Source organism: Cottoperca gobio, chromosome 16, assembly GCF_900634415.1.
Source record: "Cottoperca gobio chromosome 16, fCotGob3.1, whole genome shotgun sequence".
Lineage (NCBI taxonomy): Eukaryota > Metazoa > Chordata > Actinopteri > Perciformes > Bovichtidae > Cottoperca > Cottoperca gobio.
This window is the reverse complement of record NC_041370.1, coordinates 2,272,815-2,298,823: the sequence shown is the minus strand read 5'-3', so window position 1 is coordinate 2,298,823 and position 26,009 is coordinate 2,272,815. Positions and strand designations below refer to the sequence as shown.

The window sequence follows — 26,009 nt, the reverse complement described above, 5'->3', positions numbered from 1 at the left end:
GGAGTTTTGCTCGGCAGGGGGGCTGCGGGGAGTCGGCGGACGGACGTCTTGTCACCGTGTGCTGCAGTGTATTTCTCCACCAGTGTTTATGGAGCATTTAAAAGCCTCCAAATGTGCTGCGGTTTGTGGCCTACAAGTCCCCCCCCAAACCCTCCAGGCGAGATGCCAGCGCGGGCTTACAGTTAACATAAACAGCACAGACACAGCGGAGGGAGAGTTATGGAAGCTTTTGCAGGAGAGAGTGAGTTGCTGACTCTTTTCTTGGCTTGTAAAATAACCCTACTTCTTCCTCTATTTTATTTTTATCGGACTGATAAAGAGTATGTGGGCAAGCAGCTTTGGTTGGACTTCCATGTGAATATTAGGGCCGCGTCGTAAATGTGTTTCAAGGCCTGCAAATCCTAATTCAGTCTGCACTTACAGAGCGGAATAAGCTAAATTAATAGGGATCAAACTGCGACCTTTCAATGAACCGTCTGTGTACGTTTTAATGAGTCCTTTTTAATATGAGCTATCAGCCCCAACAAGGCCAGATCTAAAACACATTGCTCTGTAATGTGTTATAGTGGAAGACGAATACTTCCCCCCGATCTCTGTGCATCATGCAGCATGTGAAAGACTGCTCGCGGTTCAACATGCAGGTTCTGACATCAGTCATGAATACTTGCTGTGACTTTGCCGAGAGGCACGACGGACTACGTGCGGGTGACTCGTCCAATCACAGCTCACCTTCTTCTACAACCTGTGTGACGTGCAGAGGTTATTGGTGAGGTGCAGCACACTTTACTGTTCCACCTGTTGGACGGGTTATGAGACGACGGACCCCGTCGTGTCTCCTACAGGAGCGAGACAAACGCACTTTATCGTTGTTCAGCCTCATCTTTCTTTTTTAGTCATTTTGTGTCTCTTTGTAGTCATTTTGTGTCTTTGTAGTCATTTTAAGTCTTTGTAGTCATTTTAAGTCTCTTTGTAGTCATTCTGTGTCATTGTAGTCATTTTAAGTCTCTTTGTAGTCATTTTGTGTCTTTGTAGTAATTACAGTATATCTCAAAAGTGAGTACACCCTTTAGATTTTTGCAAATATTCTGTTATATCCTTTCAGGGGATAACATTATCCTACTGAAACTTTGATATAACTTAAAGTAGTCAGTGTGCTGCTTGAATAACAGTATAGATTTATTGTCCTTTGAAAATTACTCAGTACACAGCTGTTAATGTCTAAACAGCTGGCAACAAAAGTGAGTACACCCCATAGTGAACATGTCTAAATTGTGCCCAAAGTGTCAATATTTTGTGTGACCACCATTGTTATCTAGCACTGCTTTAACCCTCCTGGGCATGGAATTCACCAGAGCTGCACAGGTTGCTTCTGGAATCTTCTTCCACTCCTCCACGACGACATCACGGAGCGCACGGATGTTGGACACCTTGCACTCCTCCACCTTCCTCTTGAGGATGCCCCACATGTGCTCAATTGGGTTTAGGTCTGGAGACATACTTGGCCAGTCCATCACCTTAACCTTCAGCTTCTTCAGCAAGGCCGTTGTCATCTTGGAGGTGTGTTTAGGGTCATTATCATGTTGGAAAACTGCCCTACGGCCCAGTTTCCGAAGAGAGGGGATCATGCTCTGCTGCAGGATGTCACAGTATATATTGGAATTCATGTGTCCCTCAATGAAATGCAGCTCCCCAGTGCCGGCAGCACTCATGCAGCCCCAGACCATGATGCTGCCACCACCATGCTTGACTGTAGGCAAAACACATTTGTCTTGGTACTCCTCACCAGGGTGCCGCCACACACGCCGGACACCATCTGACCCAAACAGGTTTATTTTGGTCTCATCAGACCACAGGACATGGTTCCAGTAACTCATGTTCTTGGATTCATTGTCTTCAGCAAACTGTTTGCGGGCTTTCTTATGCATCGGTTTCAGAAGGGGCTTCTGTCTGGGGCGACGGCCATACAAACCGATTTGATGCAGTGTGCGGCGTATGGTCTGGGCACTGACAGGCTGACATCCCACTTCTGCAACCTCTGCAGCAATGCTGGAAGCACTCGCACGTCTATTTTTGGAAACCAACCTCTGGATATGACGCTGAGCACGTGGACTCAACTTCTTTGGTCGACCCTGGCGAGGCCTGTTCCGAGTGGAACCTGTCCTGGAAAACCGCTGTATGATCTTAGCCACTGTGCTGCAACTCATTTTCATGGTGTTGGCAATCTTCTTATAGCCAAGGCCATCTTTGTGAAGCGCAATAATCCTTTTTTTCAGCCGCTCAGAGAGTTCCTTGCCATGAGGTGCCATGTTGTCCAGCATTCAGAGAGAATTGTGCCCAAAACACCAAATTTAACAGCCCTGCTTATCATTTACACCTGAATCCTTGTAACACTAACGAGTCACATGACACCAGGGCGGGAAAACAACATCATTGGGCACAATTAGGACATGTTCACTATGGGGTGTACTCACTTTTGTTGCCAGCTGTTTAGACATTAACAGCTGTGTACTGAGTAATTTTCAAAGGACAATAAATCTATACTGTTATTCAAGCAGCACACTGACTACTTTAAGTTATATCAAAGTTTCAGTAGGATAATGTTATCCCCTGAAAGGATATAACAGAATATTTGCAAAAATCTAAAGGGTGTACTCACTTTTGAGATATACTGTATATGTCTCTTTGTAGTCATTTTATGTCTCTTTGTAGTCATTTTGTGTCTCTTTGTAGTCATTTTGTGTCTTTGTAGTCATTTTAAGTCTCTTTGCAGTCATTTTAAGTCTCTTTGTAGTCATTTTAAGTCTCTTTGTAGTCATTTTGTGTCATTTTGTGTCTCTTTGTAATCATTTTAAGTCTCTTTGTAGTCATTTTGTGTCTTTGTAGTCATTTAATGTCTCTTTGTAGTCATTTTATGTCTCTTTGTAGTCATTTTAAGTCTTTGTAGTCATTTTGTGTCTTTGTAGTCATTTTATGTCTCTTTGTAGTCATTTTACGTCTCGTAGTCATTTTGTGTCTTTGTAGTCATTTTGTGTCTTTGTAGTCATTTTGTGTCTTTGTAGTCATTTTATGTCTCTTTGTAGTCATTGTGTCTTTGTAGTCATTTTGTGTCTTTGTAGTCATTTAATGTCTCTTTGTAGTCATTTTATGTCTCTTTGTAGTCATTTTAAGTCTTTGTAGTCATTTTGTGTCTTTGTAGTCATTTTGTGTCTTTGTAGTCATTTTATGTCTCTTTGTAGTCATTGTGTCTTTGTAGTCATTTTGTGTCTTTGTAGTCATTTAATGTCTCTTTGTAGTCATTTTATGTCTCTTTGTAGTCATTTTAAGTCTTTGTAGTCATTTTGTGTCTCGTAGTCATTTTGTGTCTTTGTAGTCATTTTGTGTCTTTGTAGTCATTTTATGTCTTTGTAGTCATTTTATGTCTCTTTGTAGTCATTTTATGTCTTTGTAGTCATTTTATGTCTCTTTGTAGTCATTTTATGTCTTTGTAGTCATTTTATGTCTTAGTCATTTTATATCTCTTTGTAGTCATTTTATGTCTTTGTAGTCATTGTATGTCTCTTTGTAGTCAGTTGATGTCTCTTTGTAGTCATGTTATGTCTTTGTAGTCATTTTACGTGTCTTTGTAGTCATTTTATGTCTTTGTAGTCATCTTTGTAGTCATTTTATGTCTTTGTAGTCATTTTATGTCTGTAGTCATTTTATGTCTCTTTGAAGTCATTTTATGTCTTTGTAGTTATTTTATGTCTCTTTGTAGTCATTTTATGTCTTTGTAGTCATTTTGTGTCTTTGTAGTCATCTTTGTAGTCATTTTATGTCTTTGTAGTCATCTTTGTAGTCATTTTATGTCTGTAGTCATTTTATGTCTCTTTGTAGTCATTTTATGTCTTTGTAGTCATTTTGTGTCTTTGTAGTCATCTTTGTAGTCATTTTATGTCTTTGTAGTCATTTTATGTCTTTGTAGTCATCTTTGTAGTCATTTTATGTCTTTGTAGTCATTTTATGTCTTTGTAGTCATCTTTGTAGTCATTTTATGTCTTTGTAGTCATTTTATGTCTTTGTAGTTATTTTATGTCTCTTTGTAGTCATTTTATGTCTTAGTAGTCATTTTGTGTCTTTGTAGTCATCTTTGTAGTCATTTTATGTCTTTGTAGTCATTTTATGTCTCTTTGTAGTCATTTTGTGTCTTTGTAGTCATTTTGTGTCTCTTTGTAGTCATGTTATGTCTCTTTGTAGTCATTTTATGTCTTAGTAGTCATTTTGTGTCTTTGTAGTCATCTTTGTAGTCATTTTATGTCTTTGTAGTCATCTTTGTAGTCATTTTATGTCTTTGTAGTCATTTTATGTCTCTTTGTAGTCATTTTGTGTCTCTTTGTAGTCATGTTAAGTCTCTTTGTAGTCATTTTATGTCTCTTTGTAGTCATTTTGTGTCTCTTTGTAGTCATTTTAAGTCTCTTTGTAGTCATTTTATGTCTCTTTGTAGTCATTTTGTGTCTTTGTAGACATTTTATGTCTCTCTGAAGACACTGCACATTAATGGTGAAAGTCAAATGGTTATAGTTGTATTGAACAAACAATTCTTCTACTGCTCCGCCATCTTTACATCTGTACCAACAAGTACTTTGTGGTCGAGCAAGGCAGAAAAATCGAATTTACAAATAGCGTGTCGTCACAGCTCATCTATATATCGTGTGTTCACACGGTCACCTTTACCTGAGCAGGTTGTGTCCACGTAGAATTAAAGAACTGGAAGCTAAAAAGCAGCTTCCCAAAAATAATCCCCCAAAATGATTTAGAAGTTTCTGAAGTGCAGACAGGCTGTTAGTCAGTCAGCTGCCCTCAGTCCTCCGTGATGTGCGCATCTAATTAAAAGGGTATTTATTGGAGGAATTTGAAAGCAAAGCCCTCACAATGCTCGACCCTGACTCTCCGGCAGCAGCCGCTTCTCTAATTGAAAGAAGTAAACCTGCTGAACGGACACTTTTCAGTTCAAACGCTGGAAACTGGCCTGATTGGACGGCTTTCAGTATCATGACAGCACCAAGTTATCATGCAAATACTGGACAGCATGCAGTAAGAGGGTTTAGGGACTGAATCTTAAACATGGACATTTGTTTACTAATATTCTAGTTTGTCGACGAATCCTAAGAAAAGAGCAAAACCAACAAAGAGTCGTTGTGTATCCGATGGCTGATGCGTCTCATTCCTGCTCCGTTGGAAGATTTGATAATCTTTGATAACGAACGCTCGTCTTCCTTCAGTGTCTCCTGGAAGGCTGCAGATATAGTTGTGTGAAAAATGAAGAAAAGAGACAAATTCCCAGTCGGTCACCCCGTCACTCACTACTGATAAGCGATGGCAACACCCCCCCAACAAGAAACTCAATGTCAGACTGAAGTAAGACACAATGGTCTGATTATCAGGCTCTTTGTATTCATCAGGTGTCTGAAAACACGACTCTGAATGAATACTAATGCCTGCTCAGTGTCCGCTCCAAGTGTAAACAAGCCACTGGTTGCTAACACGACATATCAACTTTGTTACATGATAATATGTCCGTGTTGTGTTTACAGCCTCAGTCGATCCATGCAGCTTCAAGGTGTCAGACATTAAAGTCAAATTGTCCCCGTGTCTCTATGTTACGTAAAGGATTGTTATTTTGGGTTCAGGGTGAGCACTCTTTTATATACTTTGGTAGTTTCATTTATAACAAGGCATCATGTTTTTAGGAGTAGAAGTACAGAGTGGTTTGCAAGTACCTCAGATTTCTACTTAAGTACTACAGTACTCGTAGTAAATGTACTTTGTTACATTCGACCTTTGAAAATAACCACAATAACCCGAGGATATGCAACCCTGGAAAAGACGCACGACGAGCATCTTAAAGGGCAGAGTAGACATCTTAATACCGCTCCTCCTCTCAGACGAGGCGGCGCTTCAAAGCCTCGGAAAGTTAATAAGAAAAATGGACTTCTGAAAAATTGTGCGACTCCTTCACCTCCATCCATCCTGACGGGGAGAGAGATCCAGCTGCCTGACTTTTTAACCGAAAACTTCCTTTACTGTCAGCTTCAGCAAGATGTTTCCGTCGCAAAGTGAGATGAAAGTCGAGCCGAGATGTTTAACAAGCTCAAATTAATGCCGGCTGAGGCGCTTTCTCAGATCCTTTCATTCCAGTGTTGGGGGGGGCGAGCAGAAATGCAGCCTTTGCATCTGATCCTGCGACGGCACAGAGCAGCGAGGCTCCAGCAAACACTTCACTTAAAACATTATCAGAATTATAAACTCACAAACCGTTCTCTGATCTGACGTCAAAGTGACACAAAGCGGACACATGGGCGGGAAAAAGTATTCTGTTACAGCTGCAGAAGAAACGACCAGTACCTCCATCAGTTTCAATTGTGGGAAATATTTTGGATAATATTTGTACACAACTCAACAAAATAAGACATTTTATCGTGGAAATGTTTCATATTATAGCTAAAATGATCAAATACAACCTTAAGAAATACAGCAGGCTGCATCAGGGAACATGCCTGTTCTGGGTTCAGCTCAGCTTCCTTGCTGGATGGTGAAAGGGAAGATTTACTTTGAAGCTAGTGACAGTGATGAACGAGAGAATATCAAGAGGGGCCTTGGAAAAACCCACAAAACACCGACGGAGAGCAGAAGCGTGACTTCAACTCAGGGACGAGGAGCGGGACACGTGTCCTGAAACCAGGATCAGTGTTTTCAAAAACATTGCCTGTTTTCTAGAAGAGAGTAGAATAAAATTAAATAAACTCCCAACTTGTCAGTGGCTGCAGTTGTTTCCCTGACAGGTCTCGATAGTAAAATATGTTGCCAGCTCCTCTCTGGCCCTTTCAGCCTTTTCCGGCAGAGACATAATGAATTGTGATGCCAGCTGTCAGCGTGCTGCTGCTGCCGGAGTGCAGATGTTGGGAATAAAAAGTCATTTTGAGGTGCGTACCACGATTCCACTGTAGATGTGTTTTTTGGGGACGACCGAAGGGCTGTGGGGAAGGTGCGGGAGGTCACGCTGGAACGGCCGACAACACAAAAACCCATTTAAATGAGTAAAAGAAATCCATAGAGTCACCAGTCAGACGGATTAAGGGAGGTAGGAGACCGTGGACTGTAATTGGAAAATATTTTTCTCTGTCAATCACACCGTGATGTTTTCTTAGCTGCTTCTCTTTCTTTTTTTGGGGGAAATCTAAAGTGCAGACGAGGTCAAAGACAATAATTGGATTAGAGATTAAAATATTTTGTATAAGTTCACAGGGGGGATTTAACCTCGTTCATTTTCATCAAAGAAAACAAACAAAAGGAGGTAAAAATGTCGAACTCACCGGCAAGTTGTACATTTCTCAAATGAGGGATTTGAACACGGCTCTGGGCGACAGTGAGAACATTTCCAGGTTTCAGTCGGCGACGGAGGAAAGAAATCACACGGGCTCCATCTTTGCAACGACAAAAACATTGTGCGTTTTGAAGTATTGCATTAGTAAAGCTATGAGGTAAAGACAACAGTTGAGATGTTGTCTCTGCTTAAGGTTGTTGCACTAAATGAGATGTGGAAACACCTTCTGCACAATCAGCTGTTTACTGGATAAACTCCTAGAAACACACATTATTTGTCTTCATACAGTTTCAGGAACTGTTACACTATAATGAAAACAATTAGTTTAAAAGAATTCAAACTTTGTTAAGTGTTGATTTCTTTATTTTGCTAAAAGAAAGTCCTAAAGTAAAAGCGGACAGTTGCCAGATATTGATCCGGGAGGAAGACTCACTTCACCTGTGACGTGAACATTAATCTGAGTTACTAATTAGAAAGTTGTAAACGTTTTGGATTTGATCAAACCTTACTCACCATTCCTTTAATCAAACCAGCTGTCAAGCATCAATCAACAGCGAGCAGCTCGACATGTTGCACAAAGCATGCAGCGGTTATTGATTTGCTTCTACTTTAATTAAACAAGTTACTTAAGCAACACGGCAGCAAAGTGACATTTCCTTGTGCAGTGACCGGGCGTATTGACAAGAGGTAAATAATGACTTCAGCAGAAGCTTATTTGCAGCAACACTCGTGTGAACGGAAACGTGCAGAACTCGACCGCTGTTTTATTGCAATACAATAATTATGCGAAGACTAATCGCTGGCATTATTCAGCCCGGCTTCAACCTCCAACACCTCCATCTCTCAGTCACCTCGTGAACCACACACACACACACACACACACACACACACACACACAATTATATAATGGACTGCGGGAAGGATAATTGCATAAACTAATCGATAGCACCTCATTAGGAGAACTGTTCCGGCTAAAAGGTCAATCTCTCCACCAATCTGAGTCCCTTCAACTGTATATATCAGGAGGAAAACATCATTTTGCTTGAATGCCCAAATAGCTTTCTCCAAGAACACCTCAGCAGTAATGCATTTACAGGAGGACAAGACATCAAATCGAGGCGCATTACAGTAAAGTGTGGCTCACTAACTTCCTTCAATTGGCAGTAAAGCAGCTCTGGTGGCTCCATTTGGTTGCTGCTGCAGGCTCTTTACATTTATAATCAAACTGCACAAACGTTCCCTCAGACAGGAGGAAGCGTCGGAGAGTTCAGCTGGAGACACAATCTGAGGATGATTGGAAATATGTGAACCTATTTTATACGCTCTCTGGTTTCAGCAGCGTCTCCGCTCGTCTCTCCCTGAAACATGTTTCTTACAGTTCAGGGTCGCTTCAACCACAAATGATAGAAACACATTTCTTTCTCATTTATCTTGAACCTCGCAGGTATTTTCAGGAATGTTGTTGATGCTCACAGTATTGTCAGATGATGTGCAAAAAATGCATCACAACTGTTTTCTTATAAACAAACAGTCCAAGATTCTCATAAACCTGCGCTCCCTTAAATTGTGTGAACTCTAAAGTCTTATGGACAGTGTTAGAATGACTAACCCTGAACCAAACACTCACATACACAGCGTTCAGCAGACATGCACGCTGCGCGCACACACACACACACACACACACACACACACGTCTCTCAACACGACCCTGCACCTCCTGTTTACTCGCTGTAGGGGGGCCTTCACACCATGACTGTTTATTGTCTCTTATATAACAGCCTGCGGGGAGTCTATCAGGCAGTGCAACTCGGCAGTTAAATTCAGATTTACTCTTTTAAACACTCCCGAGCTCGTTTTGTTCAGGCTGGTGAAAACACCACAGTTCGTTCTGTGGTAGAAGGATGGAAATATGAATTTTACCGAAACTCAGTCCAACAATTTAACTGCTTTTGAGCCCCTCTGACTTCCTCAGAATCCTCGTCAAACCTGGAAGAGCTCCTTTAACTCGAGTCCAGAGACATTAAAGCCTGAAAGCACAACGTTTTAAAGCTACACGAGATCCCTCGATGCACGAAGTTAGAATAAACATGTGAACAGAGGGAACGTGTGAGGAGAACGAGGAGTTTTCTCTTTATTCACGTGTGACATAATGAACATTATGTGCACGGGAACTATGTGGCCATCTTTGACAACCTGTTGTATAGTGGGCGGACAAAATAACAGAAACACCTGTCCAATAGTGGACAACGCTGCTCGATCTTTAAATGATATATGACTTATTATACAGGCTCATTATTTCCCTCATAATTATTTCCACACAACTTTGAAAAAAAGATGTAATTTGCAAAGTTGTGCAGGAACTTTAACTCCAGTTAAGCCCAATGTTTATGGATTCATCATCTGAATCATCCTTCTTCTATGTTGAATTGCCAAATTGTCAAAGTTTGGGATGTCGAGCTGACCTGCTGTGACGAAGACTCTAAATGAAAGTTACAGCCAAAGCAATTCATTGTAATAATTACATTTTTAAGGGCACAATTAAACACGGTCTCTGAATGTAATAGTTCTTGTTACCAATATTTCAGTAATAGAACATGTTTTGGAAATGACACAAATACTTTGCCTCCAGTAGAAGAAGGTACCGTGACATGGAGTTTAAAAAACAAATGCACAATTCCAAAATGTGCATGAAACAGGCACATGATGGCAAAGTGATGGTAATATAGATGTTTGTGCTGCACTTTGTCAAACTCTTAAATAAATGAAGGAACGCTTGAATACATCCAATAAAGCACACAGTACAACTCACCTTTTAGTGGCGTTTGGACTGTGTGTGTCTTCTGCACCTCATGCCGGGCTCATTGCTTCCCCTCTGAAGACGTGTGCAGATGTAATTGGTGTCGTGCTGTGCCGCCCCCCCCCACTGTACCAGCTAGGCTAAACACTTTTTGGATCTCTCTCAGATTGAATTAATACTAATCTTTTCATGCAACTCCCCGTGAGATTTTGTGATAAGTGATGTATTTTACAAAATGTTGCAGGATTCCTAATAATTTCTGGCTCTGCATCAAGATTTAAAATCAGCGGTTCTGAACAAACAGAAGACATAACGTCCTCGGTGGAGGACAGACACTAACGCCTGACGATACAAACTGTACTCAACAATCTAACAAGGTGTTGACTTTGATTATACAGTTGTCGTGTTCATCTGACATCATTCATATTGAAACACATTCACCAGTGAGACACTTGCATCATATTTTCATTTTATTCCTAGTATAAGAGACATACAATGGTATTCTGTGAGACCAAATTCATAGTAATTCAAGAGGCATAGCCCGGAAATCAAACAGAAAAAGAAAACCATAATACTGAATCAATGAGACCCCGCCCAGATAGAATGTATTTACACCAAATCAAATACTGAGAGCTTTCAGAGGAGAGCCTCTCCCTTACAATCTGTCACCGGCAGATAAACAAAAACACACTGTAGCTGCCACAATTCCTCTTATGAAACATCACGACCTTAAATCAAGTTGGATGTTTTGTATATGTTGTTGGAAAGCTATTTAATGCTCTGCTGCCCGTTAATATCCAAATCTACTTTTTTCCCCCCCGCCTTTGACAAACGATGTGGTCGGACGTATTTTCCTTCATTTACTGGAGTTGGAGGAGTAAACTTTAAATTGGGTCAAACGAGTGCTGGGAAATTTCAAAATCAATAAAAACCCCCACTTTCAGATACAGTAAATAACGTAGTGCTGTTTTCAGAGTTGACCACAGCTCCAGTCAACTGTGGCCAAAGTGGTGAAAAGTGCACCAGCGGAGAGTCGCGATATCTCTGAGGCAGAGCAGACTGGCATCATCTTCCCCGAGGAGGGAACCCTCAGTGGAGGTTTGGCGGCGTGGCCACCTGGGAACCGGCTCCACCATTGTATCGATCCGACACACAATCACAGCTCGTCGGATCAGAGTTCATTGCACTTCTCCATGTTGCCACATCATTCCTAAATCTCCACTCTGGTTTGCTTTCTACATTGTTGAAGTTGACACAGGCAAGTCAAAAGCTACAGCGGGAACCATTGTAGGAGTCCAGACTCAGTTATCCTGCACTCGTTAGTTTTCTTTTTTGTCTGCAATTTAATGTCTAGTTTGTTTTTTCTTTCCTCTGAATGAGCGTTGGACCAAATGCCACATGTTTGCTCCATCAGTCTTCTTTGATTTCTACAATGGCTGCACATCTGTAGGAGATAACTTAAGAGGAACTGTGAGCTGCTCCTTTAGAAACCCAAAGCGATGCTAATGCTACTGCTAAAAGAAAACAAAAGTGAACAATGGCACCTATAAGGAAAGTGACACCCAGTGGAAAGTGACATAATACGGAGGCAGTCAAACCTGAGTGTCTGCAGTCTCAGGCTGTGGGTACTTGCTTTGCCCCCACTTTTGGGATAAAAAAAAAAGATCAAACCAAAACAAAGAGAAATGAAGGGTTTCATTCCAAAACACTGTATCCATCTTGAAATATATGTATCTGGTGTTTAATACTTCTCAAAATAACAGATAATTGTAAATAAAAAAGGGCTCAATATACTATATATAACACAAGCTATGATTCATTAGTGAGTGTTACAATCATAATTGCAGTTAACAGAACAGACATCTCATTCTGGAATGAAACTCTTCAAATATACAATAGATACCGTATGACACATACTGACGACCATAGAAAATGAAACACCTACAATATACTGTAGCATAGCCATCTGAGCCCCTTGCATTAACCCCTACCCCCATGTCACACACTATTATTAAATAAGGCACACATTTACACATACAGTTAAAGTTTGGCTAGTAATTATTCCTTTATTTACAACCAATAGCCACAGAGTTAATAATTATAATAACTGCAGTCCATTCTATGTTTTGTTTTCATACTCATATTGTCAGATGGTATTTTTGTCTTGTCCTCTTTGGGTCCAAAATATTTCAGTGTTCAGTTTAGTTTATTTCCATTTCAGAGGATGTTAGACCCACTAGATATGTGGAGCACCAGTGTTATAGAAACGTTCTCGAGGAACTTAGATGGACCCGATTACGTCACTTCTGACATCTGCTGGGACGGGAAAAGAAAAAAGACGAGTATAGCTGCTTTGTTGAAGTATTTTCTTTCTCTAAACACGAACAAATTTGGTTCAGTGTTCAGCCAACTGACAATGTATCGATGAAGTGCATGATTTGGTGTCCCTAAGATCTTTCTCAGAGGGTGGGGGGGGGATCGTTTGATATGCCCAAAGATGAAAGAGTATAGTAAGGCAAAGACATAACTACTTTCAGGGGAATTCGCTGACTTTTCACCACAGGTTACATATACTGCATATGTATATGTATACATATACGGTGTGGATATAAACACACATATATATACACACACATGCATAATATAAACACATTCGAGGGTGGGGCGGGTGGGGACTGGTTACCAACACTACATCAGAAAAGGTTAAGCAAAAGCATGAATCTAAGCATCGCAGGAGCCTCCGGCTTTTAAGTCTTCCAGATGACTGATGTGTAAAGTTCTTCTGACATCAACACGTCCAAAAACTAAGTTGCATTGTAATCCACACTGAGGACATTGGCAGCCTAATATAAGGAGGTGACGTCACGTCACCTGAGTCAGCGGTTCTATAATAAGCAAGAAGCTGAGCAATACCAATATGGTACAAAGATATTCGTTGGACAAAAAGAAGAGGGAAAAACAAGTTTGGTTGAGGCTTTCGTCTACAGTGACACTGGCTGCCACACAATTGGTTTTCTTGTGAAGGTCTGCAACCTTGAACCCACTGCATTGCTTCAAAGGGAAGTTCCTTTAAGAAGACACAATGAGGGAGACTCCCTCTCTAGTCCAGGAGTGTATCTCCTCAGTAGTTGAACTTTCCCTGTTGGTTAACGGGGGACGTGGCAGGTATGAACAGGGGCTTGGGAGGGACGTCGGGTTTGAGAGAGGAGGCCCGGCGGACGATAGCGCCCCTGTGTTGGACCTCCGGCTGCTCTCCATTGTAGCTGTGCTGGCGTGTCAGGTACCCATTGGGAATGAGGGGGTAGTGAACCTCGCAGGCGCTGCCCGTTGAGTTCATCCGTGCCAGGAGCGGAGGCGGCTGGTGGGGCCCACAGTTTCGTTGGCTGAAGCTGTGCTGGCGAGGTATCATTCCTCCTCCTCCCCCTCCGACTCCATTTGGCATCTTGGTGGCTGCAGCAATCAGCGAGTGCCTCTGGGAGGAGTGCCTCCTCTCCAAGGTGGACTGGTGGTGTGAGGGAATGTCCGGAGGAACATCCATACGTCGGGTGAGGCTGTCTCGAGGTAAAGTGGATGAGCTGTAGTAGGGGGCGGATTCTGTCTCAGGAATCTGAGGTTGGATGCGGTTGGCGAATGCTAGCTGAGCGCCGCCACCGCAGGCCATCAGACCCGACGGGCTCATTAACTGGGAGTTCTTGCTGCTGCTTGCCTCATGGATGTGCTTCAGGAGCTCATCCAGTGAGGTTACCTCCATCACCTTCTGGGAGTAACCAGGGTAGGGTTGCTGAGATAGCACACGTTCAACATTGTGGATTTTGCGTTCTTCTGGATGGAGGTGACCTCCGATGAGTGGCTGCCCATTGGACAGGCCATGGGAGTACGGGAAGACCTGCTGGTGAAGCAGGGCTGAGCTGGGCCTGGAGCCAGTGTTGTGGGACTTTGGTTCCTTGGCATTGTTGCAATTCTGGTTCTTCTCCCACTGGTTCTTGAAGGCTTTCATGCTCTTGATGGGCAGTTCTGGGGTTGAGTCTGGTGTAGGCAGACCGGAAAGCTCTGAGGAGTGGTGGAGGTGGTGGTGGTGTTGGGGGTGGACCAGGTCTCCCATTGTCATTGCGTGATGGCCGTTTCTCCTTGGTGGATGATGTTCTTTGCTGTTGGCGAAGAACGAGTTGTAGATCTTTGGAGAGGACACCTCCAGCTTGTCGTCCTTACTCTGACTGTCCAGGAGGCCATTGAGCTTGGCCAGGCTGCGGAGGGACAGGGCGTGCGGGATCGGGGCCTCAGGATCTTTCGACAGCTTCTTGGTCTTGTGGCCCGTGTGGTTACAGTAGCAGGAGACCAGGAAGCCAGAGAGGAAGGCGCCAAGGACGAAGGCCACCAAAACACAAGCGATCAGGAGAGTATAATGGACACTATGATTGGTCTTCTCCAGCTCTGGCGGCCGCCTCACACCTTCAAAACAGAAAGAAATGGAGAAAAAGATACCTCAGTTAGAGCTTTTCTTACTGAGTTAGAAGGGAAAAAAAGACACGCACACATTTTCAAGAGCTAGTATAGGTCAAGTAGCAGCTGGGACAGACAGGCTGTGTTTGCAGGGGCTTCACTATGTGGGAAACGGCATGGGAAAGGTGTTTGAACCAAGCTCTTGGCATCCTTTCCTTCCACTGTTACTAGATCAATACAGCCTTTCTTTCTAGGACCTGTGCTTCCCCCTCAGACTGACAGAGGCCAAGAGCTCCCCAGTCACTGAGAAATCAACTCTGAAATGAGTAAGAGCTTTAAATATTGATGGGAGCACAGCAGCAGGAACCTGATGTCATTTTCACAGACTCTGCTTTCCAATGTGAGGATCAGGGGCGAGAGCACCTGGTATGATGAAGGAGCCAAAAATAACAGGTCTATCCAACAACTCACCAAGTGTGCCGCCTTTGCCAACAACAGACTCAAACGAGGTTGTCAAATTCTTTCAAAATGAAGCCGAGAGGACAAACTGTGCAAGAAAAACACAAGGTTACTTGCCGAGGTAAATCTACCGTGTAAATGTCCTTGGATGATGTGACCCTGGCACTGTGTATGCCTAATGGCGTGAAAGGCAACGATGATAAACAGGAGTGAAACCTGCCACCTCTCGTAATCAGAGCTCATTTGCAAGAGGCTGCTGCCATCTGTGGTGTCAGACCCTTGCCCCCCCCCTTAATGACAGTTTCTGTGAAACTGATTAGTCTGAGGAGGGGGATGGCTGAGCTGCACTGAGGAGGGAGAAAATGCAGGTGCTCCAAACAAGCTAAACTCAACCGCTAATGAAAGCTTCGTTGAGGAAGGAAAATGGAAAATGATGATATCTAAATTAGGCTTGATGATAGTTTATGAGATGTTCAGAATGATGATGATTAGGAGGATAGTGATTGGTGGATGAGTATAAGGGAGATCAGTGAAATAATTAGGCCTGAATTAGAGCAAATTTGAATCTTTTCTCGGAATTAAGTGACCCAGACTTGGCAGAATGAAGGCTGGAGGAAATTCTGATGAAGAAATCACCGATATTCATATCTGAACGAGTTGAGACGTGGGAGATGGGTATAGAGTATTATTTTAAATTGTGATATACATATATATATATCCTGATATGGTCAATTAAGATACTAATTGTAGTGTGTTTTTGGCGAGGACAGTTAGAATCCAGGAACATTAAAGGTACTACACCTGCCACTTCTGTGACTACACAATGCATGATGTGCAAAGACAGGTCATTTACCTCCTGTCAGCTTTTATTTGACAGAATATTATTGCGGGGTAGGATGCTGCAAGATTAGAGTTAAATAGGGTTTATCTCTTCTGTTACTTGCCAACAATTTAAAAAAGGAGTTTAATATTTAAGTCATGAGTTCCTGTGAAACTTCTTCTCACTCCTCATTATCTAGAAGGAGACTTTTGAGCAGGTGTGCTGGTAGAGGCTTATTATCTCATCGTCATGTATCACTACATTCATTTTCGAGGGGTGCTTTGTTACCACCTTCCCTTCAGAGACGGAGATACCGTGATACCGTGGTGCACTATAATCTTTCTGGAAATAACGCTTTGAATAGAGCTTCCAATTAAAAATACTTAATTTTGAGCCATTTATTCTTACGATTGCCTCGACTTATGACCACATTAAAAAGTCATACATCATAATAGCAATCCCAGTGGGGGAGGCAATCAAAAGTGATGCTGCAGTGAGCCTGTTAATACATCTTCTTTTAATCTTGGACAATTTTTTTTTGGCCTCATTACAGAGGCCGCCAACAAGTTCTTTGTGGGTCTAAGTTTGTGGTTATATCTGATCAGTGTCCCGGTGTGCAGCTTTTGTAATGAGCAGTGAAAGCCTGCTCTCATCCCACTGTGTTTCTGCCTCCTGTCATCCCTGCGGCTCCCTGGTACCTGCTCCCTCTGGGCTGTGACTCCCCTCCCTCCCTCCCTTCCTCTCTCCCTCCCTCCCTACAGGCCTATTGAGGGCTTCCTCCTGGTTGAGGGGTATGAGTCAAGTGGCGCGACAGGGGGTGACGCTTGCAGCTGAGGTAAACAAATCCAGAGCCTACGAACGTCCTGTCACAACATGTTTCATGAGCAGGCCGGATGACTCAATCACTGGCTATGTGGCACATATGGTGCCACCGGTCACAGTGAAATTAATACCCTGTGAATCATACAGACAGCCAGGCCAGCGGCTAGGTGGTGCACAGGAGGTGCTGACCAACTGTACACACCGACTTTCTTTGCACTGCTAAGGGTTCAAAGGGTTCGAAATATTTTGTTTCAAATTTTACACAAGGTGGTTTATGGGGGACATTGTCACCTCAAGTAGAGGCGATAATTAATGATGCTTTATGCTCATTTCACAACTTCCCTTCAATGTTTACAGAGCTGCAGAGTCTGTGTTCCTCTCAAACAGCGTCACATTATATTTCTGTGTCGACTCTACATGGTCTCGGCTCAGCGAAGGCTTAATATAGAGATACCCAAGTCTGCCAAAAGGTAAAGAGACAGATGGGCCGCATGAGTGGAGGCAAGGGAGGGAATGGGAGAGAGGGAAGGTGGCAGAGAAAGATGAAGGGATGAAATTCAACCTTAGTGACAAACTGGCAATGAGGAGGTGAGTGAATGTGAGAGGACTCAAAAGATCCAAGAGACTGGGGAGCAAGAGCAAAGGAAGAGAGTGGAGATGAAAGCCGGAGAGCTAAAAATAAATTAAAAAAGGAGGCGAGAACGAATGAACGTATGCACGAGGAGCAGATTCTAAAGAGCAGGATGACGGGGAGAGAGGTAGAGGGAGAGACAGGCAGACGTGACGGGGTGAGTGACAGACCGTCAACTCTGCTGGGGTTTGAAGCGCGGTGCTCTGAGGCGGCTGTGAGATGGTTGGAGAACAACCCTCTCACTACAGCGCCGTAGAAGAGAAGCACGCTGTGAATTCAACAATATGGATATATTGTTAAAAATAGACGACGCGGCAGGTTATGTAAACAGTCAGCTTTCACACAGCACTGCCGGTGACGTGTCTCACTAACTACCATGTTTTTTTGCATAATGGAAATAAAGTAAAGGTCTGTAATGTGTAAAGTGTGTTCTTTCCTGCAGGTGATGAACAAATTACAATGGAAGAGAGAACTTCTCCATGTGAGGGATTAAGTAACATCTTTATCTTTTCCATGATACCAATTAACCGGTAATGTGAACACTTTGAAGTGTCACGCTCGCTCCATTGTGAAAGAATTCTTTCTGCATCCTTTGCAGCGCATTAAAACATCTACAAAATCTTTCAGTTCAAATATTGCCGAGAAAGAACGGCAGCTTTTAATTCAGACGACACTTTCAAGGTCAGATATGAAAAAAAAAATCTAAAACTTTTTGTTGCACTTTTCTGCATCAGGCTTTTCCTCAAGGGTGCGATTAAATACTCTGTAACCTGGAGAACGGCGTGTGTTCTACTCTAGTGCATCACGTGAAGACAGTTCTAAAATAGCCCTAATTACAGTGCAAGCTTACAAGTGCATGTAATTGTTCTAATGGCTACTCCATCCCAACGAGAAGCCGACGAGAGAAAAAGGCCCCAGGTTGCACAGACAAGTATTACCCCCCCCCCCCCTCTCTACTCCTGCTCGAGTTTGTTCTTCCACACTAAAAATAACAATTTAACTCTTGAAAGACACCCTGTGGTTAAAGGAACAAATGAATCATTTTCCTTTTTCAAAACCAGGTAAAAAGCAGAACTCTGACACACACACACACACACACACACACACACACACACACACACACGGTTCTGGCTGTTGACTGAGGGAATTCAATCATGTACACTTGTTATTAGGAATTTGCATAATATTCCACCTCAGTGCTCAGCCAATTGGATGCAGTTTAATATATGCACACAAGCGGAGGTGATATGGTGTATTATAACAGATTCCTTCCAATTCAAAGTAGTGGTAATGAGCACTGCATTTCATTCCAGGTGTGCCGATGCATCCGGAGCATAGATTTCATTACACCTTTGATTGAATACTGGTAAACTAGGCGTGCTGTGGCATCTGGCAATCAGCAGCACTGTCTGTATGAAGTCCTTCAATATTTACACCTGTGCTTTAAAAAGGGAAAGTCAAGTTTTTAAGCAGCAGTATACATTTAGTTAGGTTGATTAAAGGGCTGGCTCTTCCAAATCACAAAAGCACATATCACTTCTCACATCAGAGCATCTACATTAAATATCACCAGGGTTACAATATGCTGTTTTGTAATTTGGGTAAACCGACCCTTTAAAAAGTGGCATCTGATAACCTTATCACAATTATTAAATCAGGCAGAGCACATGCACCGAGTTATGTCCTTTAGTTGTGTACATGCGGTTGCATCAGAAACTTAAGAGTTAATTTGCCATTCAGTGGCTGGTAAAGCAAAATGGTTCCAATGCCAACATCCAACTGGTGCCGTGAGGATTCACATGGGGGGGAGACACTGGGAGAATCTTGTCTTTACCAACAAACTTAAAGAGACAGTCCACACCAAAGTCAGTTTTCGCAGATATGGTGTTAAATATTCATCTTGGTGCCGTTCTAGCTCCATAACTGGCAATAAATAAAGAACGCACATTAAAAGGTGAGGAAAGTGGACACTTCTAGTACCTCACAAGTAACACATATAAACTTCTAAAATCCACATCTTTCGTCGAGCGTCTTTGGAGTGAACTGCTGCTTTAAGAGATGGAGAAACTGCTCGCAGGTCCACTCAAACACCTGCGCACACTTTCAGCCATCGGCTGTAAAACCGGAAAGACGGAGGGGTCAGTGAGAGAGAATTCAACAAAGGAGGCAGGTACAGCTAAAGGGTTAGTCCAACTGAACAAAGAAAAGAACAAAAGGAGAACAGGCAGGTAAAATGGGAGAAATGTTCCCCAGAGGGGTGAGACAGATTAAAGGGTAAGGGGTTAGGGCAAGGAGCCGGGTCAGCTGCGTGGGGGATTTGATCACTGCGGGCCCCGAGGATTCGCAGCGACGCTTCAACAGCCGATATGAAAGAAAGAGCCATTAAAAGTGCCAGTTATGGAAAGTGAAGTATTTGCTGTGTGTGATGCCTTTAAGGTTTCTTCTTCACAGCACAGTGCAGTGTGTGTTTCTGTAGTAAAACATGATGTCACTTAGAAATCGTCATAAAGTGCTGGTGTTGCTGAGCGGAGGGGAAAATGGCCTAGTTCTGAGTGACCTTTAATGAGTGCCATTACACTAGGACTATGACTCAGGGAGTCCAAATTGGCAGTAACTTTTCAAAAAGTGAAGTAAATGTGGGGGTGTGAGCAGATCATGGGCTGACGTGGGATGAATCATGGAAGAGCAGCCGGGTCAACGTGAAGGAAATTCGACAGCCGGCAGTTAAATTTAACCGTCTTAATGGACATTTTCTGGATACGCTGCCTCAACCTGGCCCTCAGAGATCTAAAATATATTTAATATTTTAATGTCCAACTTCAAACGATGTCTACTGTTTGAAAAAAGTAACTCATTTAAAAAAAGAAGATTGCTTAAATGGAAGAAATGTGTTGAAGTCACTTCAGTAACTCTGCTGCATTGTGGTCGATGGTGTTGATTATTACCAGCCGCGATGCTGATACTGTTTTCACCTTGTGAGCGTGTGTGTGTCACTCAGTGTGTGTGTGTGTGTGACAGACTTTGCAGGTGTGTAGTTGAGATCAAAATGAAGATGGCCGTGCTAAATGTCACTTTATCATTATGTATTATTTTTGCTCGGTTCCTTGCAAAGGTTATAATTGAGGAGTTATTTTAAGGAGGGAGACATTCAAATATTAATCCTAACAAATACAGCGAGGAGGAACGAGGGCTCTGCGGAGCAGGAACTGTGACGGTGGTTAGAGGGGACACAGTCGGAGCTCTATCAGTGACTGGATGATACAGGCGGTGTCTGTTGCCATGGTCTTCAGAAGTATAAATAACTCTTTAGAAAACCAACTGGCATCGATGTCCCCCCCCCAGGACGCCAGCTCCTCTTCATGGAAAGGTTCAGCCCGAGTTCACTCCCCGCTCTCCTCCTGCAGCGTTTTAATGAGTCTGAAAACGCTGCACTTGATTCTATTATCGTGCCGTCGAGCTCGTCAGCTGAATTAGCTGCTCGCCTGGCTTTTTAGTCCAAACTGACGCTAGTTCATCGAAATGTGCACGAGTCACGGGAAACAATAGAGGGGGAGAAAACAAACCAGAGGTCTGCAACCAGGAGCCACACACACACACACACACACACACACACACACACACACACACACACACACACACACACACACACACACACACACACACACACACACACACACACACACACACACACACACACACACACACACACACACACACGATGGAGGGGTGGACGTTCCCCTGCCAGAAGCAGCTCCAGTGCGACCTGACTGTACACAGCAGCTGGTCAACAGGTTTTATTCTTCCCTGGTGTTACATAATGTAGTTCAACGACACACGTCTGAGGCTTTTATCCGTCCATAACTGAGCTCCATAAAACAAAAAGATGTGGTGAGGAGTATCAGGGCTTTTAGTGTTGAGAGAGGGATCGCCTTTTTACTTTATCGCTTATGGATTTTATATTTTACTGACGTTTATGGATGAAATGGGTGAGAGGGTTTACTTCTTTAAGAGATGTTTACTGAACAGTCTCAACTGTCACATAAAGGTAAAAGTAGTCCCTGGGTCACTGACGGTGTTTTAAAGGATCATTTTAGTGTTTAATTACCTCGCCCATGGAGGTTACGCTTTTCATTTGTTTGTCAGCAGGACTGCAGAAAAGCTACTCAACACAATCTTCCAGTGTACAAGCATGTTTGTAAGAAGGACGAGGTTCAGATGACGACCCTTTGTGCTCCTGTGCATTTAGTGTTTAGATCAGGGGTGTCAAACATGCGGCCCGCGGGCCAAAACCGGCCCGCCAGAGGGTCCAATCCGGTCGGCGGGACGACTTTGCAAAGTGTAAAAATGTGTTGTTTTGATCATAAAGTAAAATCCTGTTCCAGATACCTGAGACAACATGTGTTGTGTCTTTGTAGACACACTGATCTGTACGTTGTAACACACACGTGTAAATGATAAACTGACACTGTTGTTGAAATTGCAACTTCTTTTCTTAACAAACTTCAGGTTGTTCAGAATGTTTTGTAAAAAGATAGTTCATTAAATGTGAACGTTTTCTTCGTTTTGCACTGAAACGTTTGGAAACATTTGAAGTTATTTACAGGTTATTATGATGTCACTGGTCCGGCCCACTTGAGATCAAATTGTGCTGCATGTGGCTCCTGAGCTAACATGAGTTTGACCCCCCTGCTATAGATGTTTAAAGTATATATGATTTAACAAACTCTAACCCGTAACGAGTGTTTTAACATTTCCATACCTCACACCCGGCTCTCCAAAGAGAACAGGCAGATAACTGCTAACCGTATCATTTAGTCAGCTTCCTAACAATGTCTGCTGTTAACGGGCTTTTCTCCTTCCGAAGACATTTTGACACGTCACAGCAGGAAAAGCACAGGTGTATATAATAAAATCAATGATGGCTGAATTCCCTTTAGCTGCCTCCGTTTGATGGTCTTGGCATTATTCATGCAGTCTCACTGTCACATTAGCCGCCGTTAATGTTATTAGAACCACCTGGGCTTCTCCTGCTTTGACAGGTCCAAATGTCTGCTGAGAGGCCTTTAGTGTCTCGTGGCTGCAACCTTACATCAACGCTTGCTGGTTAGGAGCCTGATGCTAGTTTGGGAGCTAACTGCTGCTACCACTTTTTGAGAAGAGCTTTTTCTAAGCTGGAGGGAAAGTGCAGGTCGAGTCTGAAGTCTTTCAGGTCGACACTTTGTCACCGCGCGTGTTGAACGCAGCTCGGCTCAGACACTTTATGCACTCACGAACAAATACACAATTAATGTAATTAAGTTCGGCACTTTGGACAAAGGAAATAAACTTAAAGCCCAGACGCACTACGGGTCATAGCTCCACGTGTACAGCTTGAGACTTTATATGGAGTGCAGAGCGCCGTGTTGATTAAGATGCAACTGTGTTCCCTCAGAGGAGCATGAAGCGGAAGACAACATGGCCGACGTGCATCCAAAGCAGACAGGGTGAAGGTGAAGTCGATGCAGAAGAGCCTTAAACTTGTTCAGCGTTCGGTCTCGTTTCACTTCTGGTTCCAAAAAACCAAGATGGCGACGGCGAAAATGCCGAACTCGAGGCTTCAAAACCGTAGTCTAATAAACAGTCTGTGGTTGTGACTTAAGTCTTAAATCTACAGGTCTGTCTGTATGTTCGCCTTGGATACACGTGCATCTTATTTAACTGTGGTGTTTCGTTAACGTGTGTTCTCTCTCTCTCTCTCTCTCTCTCTCTCTCTACAGATCTGTGTTCGCTCGTCTGCTGGGAGATTTGTGGCGCAGCTGCAGACGGCGGAGACAGAAGAGCAGATATGTGCTGACACATGGACGGGCAGATTGGAGGCCCTCTTGAAACTGTGATGCCGTTACTTCCACCCTGGCTTCTCTCCTTCCTTATCAACCCGCCCGCCCTGCTCCTCTGATTGAACCGGCAGCGTCACAGTCTCTGGCTGAAATAGATTGGGTTGCTGTTTCTATTACATCCCACTCCCCCTCTCTCCCCCCCCCCCCCCCTGTTGTCCGACTCCCTGGCTCAGACCCCTGCTGGTTATTTATTTGTTATGGGCTTTTCTCATTTGAGCCTGAGTAGCTCATCATTGCAGCCACAGAGTCCGTCTGCGTCAATGGAAGCTTCTTTCCCTCGCTGAGGATTTATGGACTTCTGACACGGTGCCTGTGCCATAAAGCAGCGACGAGAGGACAAAACCCGCTTCATGCCGCTTTGTCCTCCCCTGAATCACATCCAAACTAACCGTATCGTCTTCCTGAACGTGCCGGAAAACGTTCCAGATGAACCCCCCAAACTTTCTCTCGTCTCGTCTCCATCAATTGAGGGTCACGGAGACTTTGCGTTGCACTTCCTGGCATGGTTATATCAATCAGGATGAGTGCGGACTGTCAAATAAAAAATGTAAGAAATAATGAGACTCGAGCCCATAAAGATCAAGATTAAATATTCAAGAACTGGTTGGAGTTTTATAGGTCATGTCATTTATTAGGGTAAGTCTGGTGTAACTTACAGGTTCTCTGAGGGCAGCGGATATGAAGAAGGGAAACGTTGGAAAGCTGAGGTAAGAACTTACACAGTAATGTTTACGACATAATAGCTTTAAAGAAAATCCATATATTATGAATATATAATGAGCGAAGGAGCCGAATGTTGCTGCACAAGTCGTCACACGTGCTTCACGTTTCACGTCACCATTAATATAATAAAAGGCTTTTAACCCTTTCTGCACGTCCATGCAGCAGTGCGCCTCCATCCTCTGGGCTGGAAGACATTTGCTTTTTTTGTGGAGAACGGTTGTTTGAGTTTGTTAAAATCAAGAAAGGTTCAAATACTCGAGACGAGACGAGAGATTTGGTTGTTTTACAGCGTTCCCTCCAATGGGAATAGATATTCTAAATGAATGGTCATGAAGCGAGAGAGAGAGGCTAGCTCTGTGGTAAACATCCAGGTGATATTAGTGCGTGCGGACGAGATAAATAAAAGATGAGGCCGTGAGGGAGCGGTGGTGTTTAGACTTGGCTTGAGGAGTTAATTAGAGCCAGTGCAGTATTTATTACACGTCGTTAAAAATCTTTCTCATCCCTTAATATTCTTCACGCCCGATCCAAACCCCCTTTTCCCCCCCGTTTAGTGAACATGTGCGCGGTGGATTTCGGCGATATGGAACATTTCTCATTCATCCCGTCGCTCTAACCACACGGGGCTGTGAGTCAGAGGAAGCAGGAAGTGAAGCTGCCGGGAAATGATGCATCACGTCAGGCAACGCCGAGACCAATGAAGCGTATAGATCAAGAAAATCAATTAGTAATGCCGTCTGCCGTTCACTAAGGGATTGTTTGACTCGTGAGTTAAGCGTTAGTGAGCTAATGAAAGTGTTCTTTCACCCTGGGAGAACATTTACACTTATTGACATGCATATCATCAGGAGCGACTTCCTCCACTTGTTTTCTCATCAACTATTCAAAAGCATCCGAAATGGCAAAGAAAATTCATTTTTTGAAAGCTGCAAGTTTGGATGGAAGATGTAAAAGTAATTTAAACTGTCATGTTGACGTCAGATCTTTGAGGTGGGGGTCGGATGACTGGATGCAGTGCAGCATGCGTTCTGTTCTACCAGAGTGAAACATGATTCTTTGTTTTGTTAGTGGAGAGTCTGGTTAGAAGCGTACAATGAGGCGTTCAGGGCCCAGCAGTGCAATCCCCTGCAGGTTCACTGAGGACACACATCCCTCCCCCTTACCCTCCATCTCCACACTGATTGGCTCCGAGTCAGGTGACCCTTGTTCCCCCACGGGGGGAGGGCCATCAGGACCTGTACCTCTTTCAGGGTCACCTGCCTCCTTTGGGAATGCCGCCCCATGATGGGTTGTGCTGGCGCTTGTGGGTGTGGTCTTCCCTGTGGTTGTAACGAAGGGGAGGAGGAGGAGGAAGGGGGGGGGGGGGGCAACAGAGTGAGTGATTAGTGAAATGTGAATCAGCCTGAAAATCAACTTCAGAGAAATGAGGGTGAGTCCTCCCGCCACCCGTTAACATAAAGCCCCCGTGATGACCGTGAGCACGATGAGCACAGGATGAGTTCATCCATCACGTCCTCACAGACACGTCGAGCGCTGCAGAGCACAGAGCGGCTGCTTAACACCCACATTCGATCTCTCCAAACATATTCAATGACATATCGACGACGCTCCGTTTCGTGCTGTGCTGATGTTATCCAAGTCACAAACAACTCGTATGAATTTAAAAGAAATATATCATTAGCACATTCTCTTTAGACATCATCACACAGCCATCTGGATGTTTGTCAGAAGAGACTTAGTGAAAGTTAACATCATGATTTGAGAGAATGATTGATGGCCTTCAGTTTCCAAACTTCACTTTTGCATTAATATACTCCGTAATCATTTCATCCCGGCTCTCCATCTTATTTTACGTTATGACGGCTGCATTTGGAATAATTTCAAGCATATGCCGAGATGCACGCTGGGCATTCGCTGCCACGGGCCTCGTATTATCAAACTAATTTATCTTGCTGACACACTCCACATCTCGATTGCATTATTAGCTCTCTGTTGTCCTTGAGGTCCGGCGAGCAGCATGCTGCTATTGGCTCGGGCTCCCGCACTAATAAGCCATAATGTTAGCTTTCTGCAGAGCTCAC

The 26,009-nt window shown here is 43.5% G+C and overlaps 1 protein-coding gene across 1 annotated transcript in view; it reads right to left on the bottom strand.

The window, feature by feature from the left end:
- Positions 1–10,606: 10,606 nt before the first annotated feature.
- sema6cb (semaphorin 6Cb) overlaps positions 10,607–26,009 on the bottom strand; it is a 111,646-nt gene continuing 96,243 nt past the window's right edge. The window contains exons 17-18 of the mRNA XM_029451084.1: positions 25,092–25,247; positions 10,607–14,606 (exon numbers count right to left, since the gene is read on the bottom strand). Coding sequence (XP_029306944.1) covers positions 13,279–14,606; positions 25,092–25,247 — 1,484 coding nt within the window. The 3' untranslated portion in view covers positions 10,607–13,278. The remainder of the gene's footprint in view (positions 14,607–25,091; positions 25,248–26,009) is intronic.